Raw genomic sequence first — 18,780 nt, 5'->3', positions numbered from 1 at the left:
AGGTAGAGGTAGAGGTCGTGGTCGAGGCCCAAGGGGTTGCAGGGGCCAATTTCTGGAAGGTCAATCAAATCAAAACAATACAGGTGGCAGGGGAAACCAGTCTCAAGGTAGGGGGAGTAAAAGAGGTCGTGGTGCAGGATCAAGCAGGCAGCAACATACTCCAGATAGCAGAGAATGTTGGACTTGTGGTGAAAGAGGTCACATGTCACGTGACTGTCCAAAGGGAAAAGCAAGTGGAAAGAGAGAACAGGGCAACTATGCATCTACTAGCAGAGATGCAGATGACAGCAAAAACGAGCGCATGTTTGTTATGCAGCATGTAATGAATACAATGACTGCAAAGAATTCCACCCAAGATGATGTTTGGTATGTGGATTCAGGTGCCTCTAATCACATGACGTCTCGTGGAGAGTGGTTTAGAGATATGCGCAAACCAGATGTGTCAGGCTATGTGCAGACAGGAGATGACACAGCTCACCCCATTGCTCATGTAGGGGACATACCTCTAAATACGAAGAGTGGGAAATCAAAGCACTTACCAGATGTACTTCATGTCCCAAACATTACAAAGAATCTTGTTTCTGTTGGACAAATGGTTGAGCAGGGTTTGCAGGTTCGCTTCAATCCAAATGGTGAGATCGGATTTTTTGAGATGGGGCTCAACTCAAGGCTCCCACCAGACAACCACTCCGTGAGACCCTACACACGCATATTTCTTAGGGGCACCACCCTCTTTTATGGAGAAAGAAGAAAACCAAAACAAACCGCGCACACACACACACACACACACACACACCTTCCTTATGTGCTTCAACACAAAATGCCCTTCAACCATTCAACACACACTCCTTAAGCAATCCCTTTGAACGCTGCACAAACTCACATGCAAGGATTGAACTTCACCATATTAGTGCTCATATACTGCTAAGAAAAGCAATCACAAAACCTCAAAACTCAAAACACCACAATACACAAATACTTGACAACTCCTTTCCTTTCCCAAAAGAAGAGACTACTTACACACATAAGGCGGCATGCATAGAGAGCTCTTCTCCATCTATGCAGCCCCAAGACTTACTTACACACAACATAAGGAGAGAAGCCAAGCAAATAGACACCATGGTGCACAAAAACTTTCTCAACAAACAAGCAACCCAATGAGCACAAAATATGAGAAGCTGCCAAGATAGGCTTACCAATTTTACATGCGTTTAGAGCAAAAGTGTGACGACGACACCCCAATTGCAACAATTTGTTGATCAAACCATGAGATAGATCATTGAACTTGATATCCTTGCTCTCATATAGAATCTACAATCTTTATTTAGGGATGAGTATGATAAGAGAAATGTTTGCAAGAGAATGGTAGCAATAGCATATTGATGCTCTCTCTATGGTGCCGCTTATGATAGCGAGCTTAGGAAATGGATAGGGAGACAAGAGGAGAGAGAGATTAGGGCTTCCCTAACCTTAGAGGAGCTTATTTGCAGCAATGGAGTAGGTGTGTGTATTCTTGTGCTTGCCAAAGGGCCTTTTTATAGCTGTACAAGACCTTGGGTTAGGTTAAACTTGACTAGGGTAGGTAATTAACCATAGTTAGGTTCTCTTTTGACCATTCCTTCAATTATGCAAATAAGGGACTTATTTTTCATTAAAAATAGCCTTTTAGGTCGTGGAGGCTCCATAAGGGTTGATAATGTATGTGGGCCCCACCATGATGTCCCTCCAGTGGCTCCTGCAGAGTGTCCCCATCCTGTTTGTTGTGTCTCTGGAAGCATCTTGAGCCGACCCCTCCACATGCAAGTGGTTTTTAACTCCCCATTGGTATTTTAGAATGTTGGAGAAGTCAAGAAAACTTTTCACCTTTGTGGTTTACCTGATTGTAACTTTGACCTGCAGTAACAGTGTCCGCAGCACCTTGTTTTCACCATAACTTTCATCCTGTAACTCAGAATTGGGTGCTGTAAAAGGCAAAGTTGACCTTCTCAAAGTGTTTAAGCTGATTTTGGAGTGTTCCTCAAGTATACCCACGAGCTAAGGCGTTCAAGATGCATCCAAAACACCTTTTGAACCAAGTCTCCTTGTAGGGGGCCCTTTAGCATGCATCCAAGGTGTAGCATGCTTTTTTCAAAAGGGAATCCACCTTAAACAAATGAGGTAGGCTCCAATAAAGTTTGATTTATTGGGGATATACATTATATTTAAGATTTGTTGACCAACACAAGTAAATGATCCAAGACTTGGGTCACATAGTGGTGGGGAAGGGAAGGCCTACAAGGTTAACCCTACCCTTGAGAAAAGATGGGTAACATAAGTGCCCATAAATTATTTATTTACAAATTATGGGATGTAGATAGCTATTTCAATTAGTAAAGGTAATTAGTTAAAAGAATATATAGTAAAAAACTAGGAGAGTAAAATTAAGTTTACTATTTACATTTAGCATGAAGAGAGAAATATGATGTAAATGCATAAAGATCTAAGAAGGGTAAGGTGTTTGTATGGAAAAAGGCTATTGCGGAAAGAGAGAATGAACACTAGGTTAAAACTTTGATAAAAAATATATACATTTGAGTAGAAATGTAGTGCAAATGCGAGGTTACCTTTTAACGCTACTCAATGGCTGTTATGTAGAAGATTTCCAGAATGGCTGCAAGCTGATCACAGAGGGCAAATGTGTGGGCAGAATGTTTACGCTGAATGTAGACATGCCTGAGGTAAAAGCTGCATTATTTGCACAGGGCACAGGTGTTGTGGCTGATGTTGACATTTGGCACAAACGCATTGGCCATGTCAATGAGCAGAGATTGCGCAGCATGCAATCAAAACAGATTGTAAAAGGTTTGCCCAAATTCAAGGTGGATGGTATGCATAAAGTGTGTGCAGCATGCCAGTTTGGAAAACAGTCAAAGGGCTCATTTCCACATGAGCGCAATGTATGTAAAAAGCCACTTGAGGTGGTGCACACAGATGTTTGGGGTCCAACCGATACTGCAAGTATACATGGTTGCAGGTATTATGTCTCTTTCATTGATGACCATACAAGGAAAGTATGGGTCTACTTCATGCGTAACAAAAGTGAAGTGTTTGGTCACTTTCAAGACTTCAAAGTCATGATTGAGAAGGAGACAGATATGCAAATCAAGACATTGAGGTCAGATGGAGGGGGAGAGTACTTCTCCAATGATTTTTCAGATTTTCTGTGAATGCATGGTATACGCAGGCAGTTTACATGCAGATATACTCCACAACAGATTGGGGTCGCAGAAAGGAAAAACAGGCACATTGCAGAGGTTGCACGTGCATTGATGAATGAGAAGAACATGCCTCATCATTTCTAGGCTGAAGCCGTAAATACAGCTGTGTACATTATGAACAGGACACCTACAACTACGGTGCATGATGTAACACCTGAGGAAAAGTTTACAGGTACAAAGCCTGATTTGGCACACTTGAAAGTGTTTGGCTGCATAGCTTACGTGCATGTACCAGATGAGTTGCGTAGGAAATTGGATCCTAAAGCAGAGGAATGTATTCTTGTGGGATATTCCCTTGAACAAAAGGGGTACAGGTGCTACAATCCTACTACACGAGAATTACGAGTGAGCAGAGATGTAGTCTTTGATGAGATGAGCAGCTAAAACAGTAATGCACATGGCACTATTGGGGCTGATGTAAAAGATGATGTGGTTGTACAAAATGTGAGGCCACAATCACAGGTTTTGAGTGGACCACAAGAGTCCTCTTCTCGTGGCTCTGTTGAGAAACCATGGAATGGTAGACTACGTACGCAGGTTACTCCACCAACAGGTACAGGGAATGTATCACGAAAAGGAAAGGAAAAGGTTGATGAACCTCCCTTTATGGCTGATGCATCATCAGGTTTTTCACATGTAGACATGGATTCAGATGGTTCTGAACAAAGTCTTGATGAGGAATTTGGAATTCCGGCTGTCAGGACACCTGGTGTAAGGAAAGTACAAGAAGATGCTAGAGGGCAAAGGAGTGACCCAGGACCGCGCAGATCTAATTGAGTCAGAAATCCAGTTCAGAAATTGACTTATGATGGGTATCTAGCGCATCACCAAGCCTACATGGCTAAGGTGATACAGGATGTGGAGCCCACATGTTTTGAGGATGCAGTTGGAAATGTGCATTGGGATGATGCAATGAATGAAGAGATGGCTACATTGGAAGCAAACGACACATGGGAGTTGGTGCCATTGCCAAGTGGCAAGAAAGCTATTGGCTGTAAATGGGTGTATAAAACCAAGCATAAGGCTGATGGTAACATTGAGCGGCACAAGGCAAGGCTGGTTGCAAAGGGTTATGCACAGACGTATGGCATAGACTATGAGGAGACCTTTGCTCCAGTGGCAAAGATGACGACTGTGAGAGCTGTCATAGCAGTGGCTGCATCTAGAGGATGGATTATGCATCAAATGGATGTAAAGAATGCCTTCTTGAATGGTGAGTTGCAAGAGGAAGTGTATATGGATCAGCCACCTGGTTATGTCGATCCAGGTTACCCAAATTATGTATGCAGACTTCTCAAAGCTTTGTATGGTTTGAAGCAGGGCTCTAGAGCATGGTATGACAGGATTGCCAAGTATCTTGTCAGTATTGGTTTTAGGAGAGCTCATGCTGATCATTCACTCTATGTACGTGAGAGTGATGTGGGGATTGTGGTCATTACCATATATGTAGATGACCTTATTATTGTTGGTGAAAATGCTATGGAGATTGACCATGTGAAGGGTCTTCTCAAATAGGAGTTTGAAATGAAAGATTTAGGCGAGTTGCGCTACTTTCTTGGCATTGAGGTGATCAGGACTCCAGAGGGTGTATGGCTATCACAGAGACAGTATGCTTTGGACATGTTGTCAAAGTATGGTATGGCTGATTGTGAGCCAATTTCTATTCCCTTGGATGTGAATGCAAAGCTGAGTGCAGAGAAGGGTGATGTTGTTGAGGATGTCAACATGTACAGGAAGATTGTGGGTAGTCTAATCTACTTGACTATCACGAGGCCAGACTTGAGCTACACAGTAGGCTTGGAGAGTCATTTCATGCAGCTTCCGAGGAAGCCACATTTGGATGGAGTACGACGCACACTTAGGTATGTGCAAGGTACTCTTGACTACGCATTGTTCTATGCAGCAGATGCACCATTAGCATTGTATGGGTATACAGATGCATATTGGGCAGGTAGCATTGTTGATAGGAGATCTACGAGTGGCTTCATGTTCTCTTTTGGGAGTGCTGCTGTTACTTGGAGTAGCAAAAAGCAGACTACGGTTGCTTTATCGAGCACAGAGGCCGAGTACAGAGGTGCAGCAGTTGCGGCGTGCGAGGTAGCTTGGCTACGCACATTACTTGAGGACTTGGGAGTGCAGGTGGACCAGCAGATTGTCATCCATTGTGACAACCTCAGCAGCATGCAGTTGGCTAGGATCCCAGTGTTCCATGCTAGGACCAAACACATAGAGGTCCATTACCACTACGTTCGAGAGCGAGTGTTGGCGGGCGACATCGACTTGGTCTACGTCAGCACAGAGGAGCAGATAGCGGATATCTTTACCAAGGCCCTCGGAGCTGAGAAGCTTCGACGTTTCCGGACTATGCTTGGACTCTGCGACATGCAGAGCTCGAGGGGGAGTGTTGAGATGTCGAGCTCTACACCTTGAGCTGGCATCCACTACGGGTCTTGGCCGCTTACGGCATTTACTCACTGGCGCGTTAGGTGACCGACACGGAGGATCTCTGCCAGTGATTCTACAGCTAGACTACACATATAGTGCCAGCCTAGTACGCTTCTAGCGAGTTCACACTTAGTGACCGCATGTACATATGTGCTACTTTTCATCTTTAGCACTCAGTCATTTTGTACTCTCTTTTCTGTGAAGAAGAAGAAGAAGCTTTCCATCTCTGTGTGCTTTGTGCTGGCGCGTTAGGTGACCGACATGGAGGATCTCTGTCAGTGATTCTACAGTTGGACTACACATAAAGTGCCAGCCTAGTACGCTTCTAGCGAGTTCACACTTAGTGACCGCATGTACATATGTGCTACTTTTCAGCTTTAGCACTTAGTCATTTTGTACTCTCTTTTCTGTGAAGAAGAAGAAGAAGCTTTCCATCTCTGAGTGCTTTGTGCTTGTCTTGTGTATCTCACTTGTATCCTCATTCTTTACAGCTTGCCCTAGAGTGACGCCGGTAGATACAAGCCAGGAGGAAAAACCTCCTAAAGAGGGGAAAAAGGGCCCTGACAGTCCTAAGTGTGCTCATGCACTTCACAAAGATCTATGCGATTGGAGCATCCATAGTCTTCTTTACCTTGCAGACTCTCCTTTCCTTCATTGATTTCAATGCCTCAAAGTATGCATCCCAATCCACTTTGTGTGGAATTTTTTCAGGCAATAGAGACATGAACATAAGTCTACCTAGCATTTTCAAGCTAAGTGAAGCTCTACCATGACTTTTGATCTTGTTCTGCTTAGAAAAGCCTCGTTCACACATTACTGAGCTTGCTGGGAGAACCATAATAATTTGAAATAGCTTGAATCGTTCAGGAAACATTTGTCTCCATTCTATCTCACCACTTCACTGACCCCATGTTTCAAAAAGGCCCTTCGTTGGATAAGAATTTATCATGTATGTCACAAATTGAATGAGCTCTCCCTCACACCTTTCTTTATCAATGAAAGATGGACTTCCCATGCAAAATCTAACACAAAGATTGCCAAGCTTCCCTTTCGCAAACTAGCCTCTATCTTTAATGTCGTTTGGATAGTTCCTTGGAGAGAACAACTTCGCAACATTAAATAGTGCATTGTCAAAAAATCGCTCGCTTACTTTGGCCAACAAATCATTTACAAATGTTTACCCAATTCAATACTTGCCTCTAATGTTCCAGCATTAGAACTTCCAGGCAGGCTTTCAAACCGCAACTTATGAACACTGATAACATTTTCACTTTCATCTTTGAATGTAAGCTCACCCGCAACAACATTTTTCAAAAACAATTTCAAGCATTTGGAACCATCTCCAAATTTATGGCCCAAGTACATCGTAGAGAGAGTAGTGAGTGTTGCATCAATCCCACACTCAATAGACGTAATATCTACATGCTCTTTTTTAAACATTATGTTCAACATATTTACTTGCTCAAGTAAATTTGCAAGAAAATGCATCAAAAATTGTACTTGAAAGGATGTTGTCTTTTCATACATTTTTGGATACTTAGACTTCCAATCTGCAAGTAAAACTGGCATGATTTTTACTAGGCGCATCATCACTTTTCCACGTGACAACCATCTAACTCCATGCATTTGCAAAATTTGATAATGTTTCATGTGAAACACGTCATATAGTTTGCAAATCTCTTCTCTACGTAGAGTAGAATGGCCAATACACTCTCTAACCTTATTCGTAAATTTGTCTACATGAACGAATTCAACAAAGTTTTCACAAGCATCCTTGACAGCAAGATTCTCCCTATGTGCAATGCAATGCATGCCAATGATATGAGGCACCACTTGCCGTAATTTTGCCACTACACCCTCTCGTATACCCACCATGGAGCTTGCTCCATCGGATGCAAAGCCAACAAGTTTCTTAACATCTAATTTCATATCCACAAAGAGTTGCATAATGCCATCATACATAGTTTTGGCTTTTCCATCCCTAACATGTGCCAATCGCACAAAGCGTGTCATAGGAACACCATATCCACCATTGGTAAGATACATGATATAGATGATGAGATGTTTCTCATACTAACGGTCTGTACTCTTATCTATTATGATTGAGAAAAAAGGACTTTTGCATATGTCCTCCCGTAGAGTTTGCCATGAAACTTCATACATTGCTTTCAGAAACTCTTTTGCGGCATTTGCATTTGTGTACGAGGAATACTCATTTGTCAAAGGCATCTGAGGAGTCCCCATAAACACATGGAACTTACATTCTCGCTCAAAGGATTCAATGGAAGCATCATGCACTACTATGTGCCACAAAACCTGTAATACGCTAATGGTGAGATTCTTCTCGGCATCGACCATCAGCTCTACATGCTTCTCTATGATCCTTTCCGGCATCTTGGACAACGTAGCAAGTTTCTTGAGTGCATTTCGATGAGGGTCAGAATTCTCATGATCACGCAATGCCCCTTTTTGAATGTTGATGGCACCAATACTAGCAAAACGACCTTTCTCTTTAGCTTCCACACATGTAGTACATTTCACGCGCTCTATGCCATCACTATCAATAATGAAATAAGCCGATGGATGGCTAATGCTCCACAAAGAAAGAAAAGTGTGCTTGTGTGCATCTTTCCTCTTCTTCTCATCATCTGACTCACTCGGAAGCTCAATGGGGTCTACATTCAACTTGACGTGCAAGGCAACGGAAGCTCAATGGGGTCTACATTCAACTTGACTTGCAAGGCAACTTGGGACGTGTCACCCTCCCTTCCCCTCTTTGTCAAATTGAAAGCTTGGTTCAATGACAATTTCTTAGATGCATTATTGCTTGACTTGGGAGCCATTTTGGACCGTTAAAAAGATCCAAAACTCAATAAGGTAAATAGAAAAAAGTTCATTTTTAAAGCTTAGTTAAACGCGCACAACTTTAGTAAGAATTAAGTGCTAGTTAAATCTTTAAAGGTACCATGTTTTTATGGACAAGGTTTATATAAAAAACTTAAAAGCCGAAAGCAAAGCTATTCACTACTCACACAACTTAAAGAGATGAAAATACGCTTAAAAAGTTTGGTCTACCTGTCTTTTTTTTGGTTGTTTATTTATGTATTATATACATTTGTATATTACTAGTCTTTGAAGGCCATGCTACCCTTCATTTAAAGGACATTTTAAAAGGCACCCTTCACGCACGAAGGGAGATCCCAAAAATTGACCTTCACTTGAAAGGGATTTAAGGAAGAAACCTTATCTGAAGGGTTACAAAGCCTTGGTCTCACGGTGCTCTAGCAATTTTTGTGAGATCTACCTAATATCTTAATAGAGTGGTCACCCATCATGTCAATCACTTTAGTGGTACGAGGGAGACAACTCCCATTAAAATAGTAGAGCTACAAATCCATTCGAATTTGTTTGTATTAAGAGCCTAAAAAACATACTAACCAATCAAAAATCACTTCCTCTTCCTCGCGAATGTGCACCCTCACCTCTTTAACAAATTTGGTAAGTGAGAGTTCAAACTTTTCTTTTCACGCTTTCTGCAGGACCACCTGGATTATTTATTTAACCCTTAATACTACTAATATATTTAAGCACCAGCGGAACTCGGCTCTAAGGGCACCGAAGCTTTCAAAAATGAGCCTTGCGGGCCAGGCAGTGATTGAAGTTTGCATGACCATAGCCTTACAAGCCATGCGGCCCGGTTTCACTTTTTGTTGTGGTGGCCACGTACAAGGAGGCCTGATAGAGCGAGTTATAAAGACGGGTAGCTTGGAAGGTTTGGTAGCTTACCAACCTGCCGCTGTCGATACACGCACTCTCATAAGGCCAAGCACATCACACAAACGTACATACATACACACCTGCTTTCACCTGTCCCTTGCAACTGAATTTCAAGTTAATTGTACACTCGCTCTCTCAAAAAACACACGCGCGCGCGCGCGCGCGCACACACACACACTCACACACAAAACGAACTTCCGAAGCTGTGCAGGTTGCCTGGATTAGCCGCGTGCAGCTCCTGAAAGGTAAAGATCTTGCACGCCAAGCCCCTCTCGCACGAGTGTGCTTCGTCTCTTGCTGCCATCTCACAATGTAATATGTTTGATGCAGACCCACCACTCGGTACATACCATGGCTCCCTCAGTTGTTGAGGCTCACACTTGCAACGGCAATGCAGCTCCAAAGGCTGGGGAAACAGCTGCCACCACCGACTGCGATCCGCCAAAAACTGTAGTGGTTAGTCATGAGAATGGCAATGCTGCTCATGAGCAGGACAAAAAGAAAGGTCGCCACGCAGCTGTTGGTCACAAATCTGTCTTGCAGTCCGATGCACTTTACCAGGTAAAGTGACTCATCATCACCTAATTTTGATCATCTGCTTCTCTCTAAGTTTGATGCAGCTGACTTTGCCTGTTGATATGCCAGCAACATTTATGCATTTTCTCCTTAATTATTGCATATCTATCTGGCTATGGGTGTATAAATGAAAGAGCACAAGCATAGAATGTGCCTTTGTGCATAAGGGTTTACAGAAGGGTTTACGTCAGCAATCTACATGATGAACTGTGGAACACATGTACAATGCGAACTGTTTATACTTGATACCACCATCATAGGCTTTACTACAAACATGGTGTGCATACATGCATGAATGCCATGTCATACTCATACACCTTTTGTGATCTTGTTAATGCGTCCATTTATGTGTGTGACATTGTACTCACATGGCCATTGTCATAGAGGATGTATACCTGTAGAATTTGGAGACCTGCATTAGATGTATGAGCGTATGGTAAGCACAGGGAGTGCCAGTATGCATGTAGGCATGGAGTGTGTATGCATGTATCGTTATTTTTATGTATGTATGCGTATATATATGTATCGTTATATGTATGTATGTAGGTGTCTCTAGGTGCACGATGTATGCATGCCTGTGTGTGTGTGTGTGTGTATGTATGTATGTATTATCCTTTAGGTGTGTGTATGTAAGTGTGGCTTGTGTTTACATATGCACCTATGTACAAATGGCACATATTCGCATCACAATTATGGGTTTGTATCCCCTTGCACCGATGTATAGTGGTTGTATATTCAAATTTTCTGTTTACAAACATTTATATTTGCATGTCAACCCATGCAGATTGCTGTCAGATGTTGGATCATACTGATTATTCTGGTTTTTGCCAGTATATACTAGAAACCAGTGTGTATCCACGCGAATCCCCATACCAAAAGGAGCTTCGGGAGATAACAGAGAAGCACCCTTGGTAAGAAAGATTTTTGGGCATGATTGTACCGTTTCTGGTGGTGTTGAGATTTGCTACGTGTGTTAGATACAAAAGTCGCAGTGCTTGCAAAGTATTTTCATTTGAAGGAGGATAGTGCTGAATCATACATTGAAACATGTATGCGACATACATAGATGAGTCTGAACAGCGAGATTTGGGATTCGTTCAGTGATAACTAAATTGCATGCTTACTTGCTGAAACACAGGTGTCATACCCTCTCAAACGACGTCTCATTAAGAGCTCTCTGACCTAAAAGTACTACAAATCAACTGTCCAGCCAACCATAGGAGTCCGTTGTATCTAGAATGGTCTTGGCCTGTTCACATTGGTTGGACACTGACCGAGCATGCCTAGACTTTAGCTGATCCTGCAAATTATTGCTTAATTTTCTTTAGCTAGTCCTTTGCCTCTTGCATCTTCTTTCATTGGGCATTTCATTCTGATGGTTAGTTTGTGGGATGCAGGAATTTGATGACGACACCTCCAGATGAAGGACAATTTCTTATGCTGCTATTGAAGCTCATCAATGCGAAGAATACTATGGAGCTGGGTGTATACACTGGATATTCCCTCTTGAGCACGGCGCTTGCACTACCTGATGATGGGAAGGTAGGCCATTAACATTATAGTCAGAGGGTCTCACATATGCTTTAGAGCTTACTGATGATTTCATGTATTCAGATCATTGCCATAGACATCAACAGGCAGAATTATGAATTGGGAGCACCCGTTATAGAGAAGGCTGGCCTCAATCACAAGATTGACTTTAGAGAAGGCTTGATCTTACCTCAACTTGATGACATGCTTCTAGAGGTGATTGGATTTATAGCGTGGTTTGTAATGGTCTGAAATATGGGATTGTTCATATATGTATGAATGTATGTTCTTCGTATTATGTATATAGATGCGTATATTTTTGGGTGTACGTGAGTATGTACATACATACATGTGTACCGTATGTATGTAGGTGCATAGTATTCTAAAGCATACGTGCGTATGCCAAATGTATGTATATACTGCCCGTGTCATACATTTCTTTAGTCATGAGTTCTCTTAATTGGACAATAAGCAAAGTTTCCTGTATGTGCAGGAGAAGTATATAGACTTCTTCGACTTTATATTTGTTGATGCAGACAAGGACAATTATGTAAATTATCATGAGAGGTTGCTGAAGCTTGTGAAGGTAGGCGGAGTCATAGGCTATGACAACACGCTCTGGAATGGCTCTCTCGTGGCCCCCGAGGATGTGCCCTACCCAAAGTATGTTCGACATTATCGCCCTTTTGTGCTTGAGCTCAATCAAGTTCTTGCTGCGGATGACCGGATAGAAATTAGCCAGATTCCTGTTGGAGATGGCATTACACTTTGCAGAAGGATCAAGTGAATGTATTGCTATATTATTGGAATGCTATGCCAGAGGTGTGTAAAGCAAAATTGGTTTTATACAAGTGAATGTTACCAGGTTGGAATTGCTGCAAGCCAGACAGCGAGTTGCCTCACACTGCAGAGTAGACTATAATGGCTTTGGTAACTTATCACTGACTAGTAACCCATTCCCTCTTGCTTAATTCTTCATGTATTACTGATTAATTTACTCCCAAGGAAGGTGATGGAAAAAGAGAAATTTTTGTGAAAAGTGGGTGAAGTCATGTATTTTCCAGATTGCTACTACTTTTACTAATGGCTTGAAAAAGAAAAGTGAAGGATACTTTAAAGAGAAGAAAGCTCCAAAGGAAAGTTAAAGAAGAAAAATACGCATGTATCAATGCACTCGCGATCACCTCTTCATATGGACATGAAAAATTCTTTGACTTCTCACTATAAGGGGCTTTTCATCTCCTAAATTTACTTGCATTTGAGATGTTTTGGAAAGATTTTTAATTATTTGGATTGGGGATGCTTACTAATATATGGTTTTTCCTAATGGCTGCAAAACAGATTGTAATCACTCTCTACATATTGCAAAAGCACTCTAAAAGAAGAAACTTTCCTCGACCACTTATCTTTATATTGACACAATAAGTCCTTCGGCTTTCCACCTTCATATGTCTTTTCATTTCTTAAACTCACCCTTAATTGAAAAATGAGAGTTGCACTTTGCGCACTTCCGATTTGGTGGTGTGAACAAGATTGTGGGCGTTTCAGTGTAGGGTGGTGTAAACTTGATGTGAAAAAAGATTGTGGGCGTTTTAGTGTAGGGTGGGATTGTGGGCGTTATTGCGGTAAGAAGACATGTTTTGCTGGAGAGGTCTTGAGGCTAAACCTAGTCCAATCCATATTTTTCCTGCAAATGGATCAAAGGACCGTGAAGTTAGTTCTTGTTGCAAGATGTGGTCTAAATATGAGAGTTAGATTGTTGAACCTTTTGTACGTGAAGAGAATTAATAAATCCGATGTAGTTGAGGTTTGCAACTTTAGCGTCAATGTCGAAATCACTGAATTGATGGAAGACACTAGTATTGTAGACAATTTGCTTAGCAGTGCTTTAAGTTTGAGCGGAGGGTTTATGATACAATGTTATGGTTGTTATTGGGGATTCGTGTGTTGTAGTGAATATTTCAACAAGGATTTCTATTTCTTTTGTGGAAATAATGCTATGGTGATACACGCGCATGTTTCTTTTTCGTGTGAAAACGGAAACTCTTGTTGGATCTGTTGTACGAATGTGATTAAAATTGGGCAATTGGTAGGGTCTAATTTTGTTTTTTGAAGATAATGAAGCCCTTAAGCTATTATCATGTATCAAGTTGTTATCATGTTTCTTGGTTAAGAGAGACTATATTAAGAGACTGTGTTATTAAGTGGGTTTTAGATAGAGTGCAGTCTTTGTTGTACAGATTGTCATATTTGTGTATGTTTTGAAATACAGGAGCTTGTCTAAAACGAAACGGTCGACTTTAATGTGGTCAAAAGCATTAGGGGAAGTTTGAGGTCATTTTTTGTCTTTTAACATTGAGAGAGAGAGAGAGAGAGAGAGAGAGTGCTCTAAGCCAATGAGAGAAGGGTTTCCGTTACAAAATCGTTTTTAAAAAATTGCTTTTGATTTTGTAAAATGAATTTTCTTTGAGCCTCAACCTGAGGTAACTTTTCAGTATGTCGTCTTTTTACCTCAAGGTCTCTTTCACTGATCCAAAAGAGGTTTTGAATCCTCTCACCATCTCCTTCTCCCTCCTTTTCCCGCTTTCCTCTCTTCACCTTCACCTTCTCTTGATGTGCGTTCTTTTCTCCTCAAACAATGGAGTCCACCCAGTCTAAATGTCTTAGCACATCCATTGAAACCATCACTACTTATGCCACATTAAATGAGCACAACCAACGGATCCCAATGTCCATAACCAAGGTTATTGGAAAGGAAAAGTGAAAAATTTTAGACTTTATGGAGCCAAGAAGACAATGAAGGAGGTTTTAGTGCAGCATGTTTACATGCACAAGGAGCTTCATCTCCATCCCACGAGCTCAAATCTTGCCATGCACAAAGCTAATTGTAAGTTGTTCATAAGCACACGGTAGATTATTTCGATCATTGCTTTGGCTTGTTTGTGGTTCTATGGTCCTAGGATTGTTATATTTTTTGTGCTTGTTTTGTATTAGTATGCATATCATAGACCTCTATCCCTAAAGCATATAGAAATGATGGTCAATGGATCGTGTCATGGATGTTTTGGTTGTCTTGCATAGATCCATTGGTGAGGAGCTTTATAAAGCGAGAACTCATGGGTCTTTGGCACAGAAAGGAGTTTTTTTAATGATCATTTTTATGTTCCACCAAAATCCATGAAGGGTTAAGGAATCGTCTACTCCAAGCTTGCTATGCCTGATTTTAGGACTGGAGAGTGGCAACTATCAAGCTAAAAAACGAGTGAAAGCTACAGTTGCAAGATCTTTTGAGATCTAGAAATTTTCAAAGGATAGCATTGCAAGTAAATAGAGCATAGATTTAATTTTTATGCCCATCATTGTATTTGTGGTGTCATGCCAAGGGTAGGACTATAGGAGGGCACGGCCCTGGCCAAGGGTCGATGGACACACATGCGGTACAGGGGCTATATATAGGAGGGCAAAGGGCCTGTATATAGATATGGTTGGGTGGTTATTGGCATGTCTATCTCCCTATGCCCTTTCAATGGTATCAAAGCACAGGGGAGAGTAGCCATGGAGGGGAGGGAAAGGAGATTTGCATGGCTTCTCTCTTTCTCTCATGCGAGAGCAAGGCCTCTCTTCTCTCATGCGAGTTTTTTCTCTCTCTCAGGCCGGGACGGAGGAGGAGACCGTGCTTGCATGCTATGTCATGCAAAGGTCGTGGTCGAGGTCGAGATTGACATGAAAACAGGGGCACTGCGGGCATGGCCGCTTAATCGGGGCCTAAGACGAAGCAAGGACTAACTGTGTGCACGGGGCTTGGCAAGGAGAAGCTCACAGGGTCGAGGTGCATGAAAATCCTCGCGGGCAGGCTCAATAGGGTCGCAGGGACAGTAGGAGGCTGTTTCGACACAGGCTCAGAGCCCGACATGCAACCCTTTGCTCGGCCTTGCCGTTATGCCTCGCGCGCTGCTTAAACCGCCGCCATGGCTTTGCAGAAACAAAGCTCATTTTTTTAACAAAAACTTTTGTGACTGGCCATCCTAATTTTGGTACACCCCCACCCAATTAAGGGTTGAAGCCCATGACTAGGGTCGGCAAGGCTATCCACAGCCGGCGGTCGACATGCAAATTCGACCTGGTTTTTGGGATTTTTTTGGGCGATTTTCTCACATCCCTCCACTTTCACAACCCCGACACAGAGACAACAGCAAAAACGATATTGCTATTGATTCGAGGATCATAGATGCATTGATCGGCAAGGCTACAACCTAGCATGGTAGGGAACATGGTTACAAATACAACCAAATCGTATCCTTGAGCACAGCTCGAGATTCAGGCAGCAGGGAACATCTGCACGGATACGAAAAGGTTAGCATGCATGTTCATGCATCATGCAAAAGATCGACGGCACGGCAACAAGGTATTCATATATTTTTTGTTTGTTTGGTAAATGTTTCAAACTGCTGCATAGTTTTATCTTGCAACGGAGATGAGCGCACTTTAGGCACTCCAAGCAGAAGCAAGGCTTGGGACAGTTATCTTCAGCATTAAAATTTTGTTGCATATATTATTGGCAAAAGGTCAATGATCAATTGCAAACCCATATCAAGCATGGCTTGGATACACAAAAACCTCGACAACACACGCTTGTTGATGCTTAAATGGAGTAATGTCAAGCCAAGGGCCAGACAAGACTACTCGGACCTCATGAAGATCAGCACGGCTTGTACCTCGACTTGATGAACGGTACAAAATTCTTCTGCATGGCCGACTCTTTGCAGGACCAACAACACTCTTTTTCCCATGACTAGGGCAATCGCCAGCGGCACGCATGATCGGCATGGCAGACAAATTGTCACTGTTTCTTGAAATCAGCCGGCAAGATTTGTCGACAGGAGTACTCAATGCGATCTACAAGTAGACGAGGTCTATTGTAGCTATAAGCTCTCAGGAACTTCATAAGTACTTATGTGAAGCAAGGCTTCAATTTATGCATCTTACATTGAGACTTCTCACATTTGACATATGCTATGAGCATACAAACTTGGGAAGGATATGGGGATATCCTTGCAGGTTATTTCATTACATGCCACGAAGGTGTATATTCTCTCTCGCGGGAACAGATATGGGCTACATTTGAGCGAGCTTTTCGTTGACATCTCAAGACAACTGGTTACAGTAGGATGATTAGACCATATTCAGTTTTGTTTATTTTTTCCATGTTTACACATTTCATTTGGAAAATATTATCGGTTGTGTAAAGCAAAGTGCTTTGACAATTTCACATGAAGCAAGGCTTTTCACGCGTGCCACGCTACTGCCTATTGATTTGGTATCAAGGGCATTGGCACGCCAATTTGGGAACCTGTTTCGATTAGAAATTTATTCCCCTTTTAGGGTGCTGACATCACGTTATGATGCATCCCTACCAATGCAGACTGTGCAAGGCACTTATGGTTTCGGCTCTCACGCTTGAGGCCATCATAATAGCCAAGGGCTTACAATTTCACATGCAAGGCATATTGGTCAAGTGGACTCAACTCCACTGTCTCACAGATTACGCTTCCGCTATAACACCAGACACTCTGTCAAGGACAAGGAAACTTTTGGATTCTTTCAACATGCTTTCTAAGTTTAAACATGATTTTTATTTTTTGGTTGCTGTCAACGCACAACAACACTAAAAGGAACCTAAATCTAAGACTTAAGACTTAATTCACAGGCAAAGTGCCATCTTTAAGTCATTTTGGTACAGTCATGACCCATACACGGTACATAGTCAAGATTTGACTTGTGTTTTCTGTTGCCTCTCTCGATGAGAGTCATGCCAAAAAACTGTGGAATTCTTATAGGATAAGCTACAAGTCAGGCATAAGATGCGTAACACATAGAGTGGGCACACACTCTAGAAATTTAAGGAAAGTTCCTCAACCCAGCATGCTCTTCTTATCTCTCTTTTTTCTCTCTAAGAATAATGAAAACTTTCTAAGAAGCTTTTGATACATGTTTCGCTCGTGAGTCAGCCTGAGCCAAGGTGCTCGGACTCTCAACTAGTAAGTGGCCAAGACGCCACTCCAATTAGTCTTCATCGGTTTCTCGATTAAACACTAAATTGTTATTGGCATAAGGGCTATGAGCCACACAAGCTAAGAGCCAGTGTTAGACCTAGGGTAAGACCCAATGCTGGTATTTCTTGGATGATTGTTCTCCAGATTGAATAGATCTAACCCATGGAGTTTCCATTGATGTTAATGGCCAAGCAAGATTCTTGCCATTACAGATATTTTGGGTGTTCTGTACGCACTACACGTTTTTAGTGCGATGCTCGAATTGAGTTTCTGATAATCTTAAACTCACATCAGCTGATCTCTACCACAGAGTATGGATGCAGCAATCAGTTGAGATAGCATGGATGTCCATAAGAGCTAGGCATCTCCCTTGTGTAGATCTCTCTTTCTCTCTCTATAGCACTATGAGTGTCTATGGCAGCACAATTTTGGGGTAAGACCCAGCGGGTGATTTACTTTGATCTATTTCGGTTATATTTTCAAGGAAAGAAGTTCGTAATAAACTACCATGTGGTAGCGGACAAATTCAACTTTTCAAGTTGATCCCAATCATTCTGTATACAGTTGATTATGTTGATTACCGTTACCTGCTAGTTGAGCAGTTCCTACAAAGGGTCTTACCAAGGGGTTTGACTACGTAGATTCTAACCAACGTGTTTGGATTGCGAAGGCAACACCCAAGGTTTCCAGTGCAATGTTGCTTTTTTTTTTCCACAGGTGGGTGAGGTGCTCTTGTGCATTTGAATACTGGTAAGTGAACATTCAGTTCAAATCTCCAGGTACACTCTATTGATTTGGTGTTATTTCATTTTTTAGTATGCTTTGCTTGGTCTTTTCAAGTCGTATAAATACACTTGAATGTTTCACAGCCATGCCAAGGACATGTCGGAGCAAGTATTTTGGGCCGTAGTATTTGAGAACAAGTCAAGGACTTATACTTGGCTGATGAGTTACGTCAGCAAGTTACTTTCACGAAAAGTGAAAATCGGTACTCTTTCATGTACATCTTTGTTGTGATAACTCGTTTAAGCATGCTCATGTGCATTCTAAATGGAGTCTACACACTGGATGGTTCCAAAAGGACAACAATGTGCAAAATCACGATGTTATTCTTGATTTTATTGAACCTCCTACTGTACCGT

At 42.0% G+C, this 18,780-nt stretch overlaps 2 protein-coding genes across 3 annotated transcripts; one reads left to right on the top strand and one right to left on the bottom strand.

Moving 5' to 3' along the window:
• Positions 1–6,869: 6,869 nt before the first annotated feature.
• LOC147437289 (uncharacterized) lies at positions 6,870–7,715 on the bottom strand. Its single transcript, XM_086486543.1, has one exon. It carries the CDS (start codon positions 7,713–7,715, stop codon positions 6,870–6,872), a length of 846 nt encoding a protein of 281 aa, XP_086342669.1.
• Positions 7,716–9,582: 1,867 nt separating this feature from the next.
• LOC147437288 (caffeoyl-CoA O-methyltransferase 1-like) lies at positions 9,583–12,452 on the top strand. 2 transcript variants are annotated; one of them, XM_086486855.1, is made up of 6 exons: positions 9,583–9,724; positions 9,810–10,040; positions 10,887–10,966; positions 11,453–11,597; positions 11,670–11,801; positions 12,079–12,452. In XM_086486855.1, the coding sequence occupies exons 2-6, from the start codon at positions 9,831–9,833 to the stop codon at positions 12,370–12,372; spliced, it is 861 nt and encodes a 286-aa protein (XP_086342981.1). In that variant the 5' UTR covers positions 9,583–9,724; positions 9,810–9,830; the 3' UTR covers positions 12,373–12,452. The 2 variants fall into 2 exon arrangements, with proteins under 2 accessions (XP_086342981.1, XP_086342982.1); XM_086486856.1 differs by lacking the exon at positions 9,583–9,724 and having other exon boundaries at positions 9,901–10,040; positions 10,840–10,966.
• The last annotated feature ends 6,328 nt before the right edge of the window (positions 12,453–18,780 follow it).

Source organism: Adiantum capillus-veneris, chromosome 17 (assembly GCF_014529385.1).
Source record: "Adiantum capillus-veneris isolate H3 chromosome 17, ASM1452938v2, whole genome shotgun sequence".
Classification (NCBI taxonomy): domain Eukaryota; kingdom Viridiplantae; phylum Streptophyta; class Polypodiopsida; order Polypodiales; family Pteridaceae; genus Adiantum; species Adiantum capillus-veneris.
Note: the sequence above shows the minus strand (reverse complement) of the source record. Positions and strands in the feature narration are given on the sequence as shown.

Bases quoted from the DNA above. Each gene is read 5' to 3' on its own strand.
- LOC147437289 (XM_086486543.1), bottom strand. From the start codon at position 7,715: ATGACACGCTTTGTGCGATTGGCACATGTTAGGGATGGAAAAGCCAAA.
- LOC147437288 (XM_086486855.1), top strand. From the start codon at position 9,831: ATGGCTCCCTCAGTTGTTGAGGCTCACACTTGCAACGGCAATGCAGCT. The intron at 10,967-11,452 runs GTAAGAAAGATT...TGTGGGATGCAG, and splicing joins ATAACAGAGAAGCACCCTTG to GAATTTGATGACGACACCTC. The intron at 11,802-12,078 runs GTGATTGGATTT...CTGTATGTGCAG, and splicing joins TTGATGACATGCTTCTAGAG to GAGAAGTATATAGACTTCTT.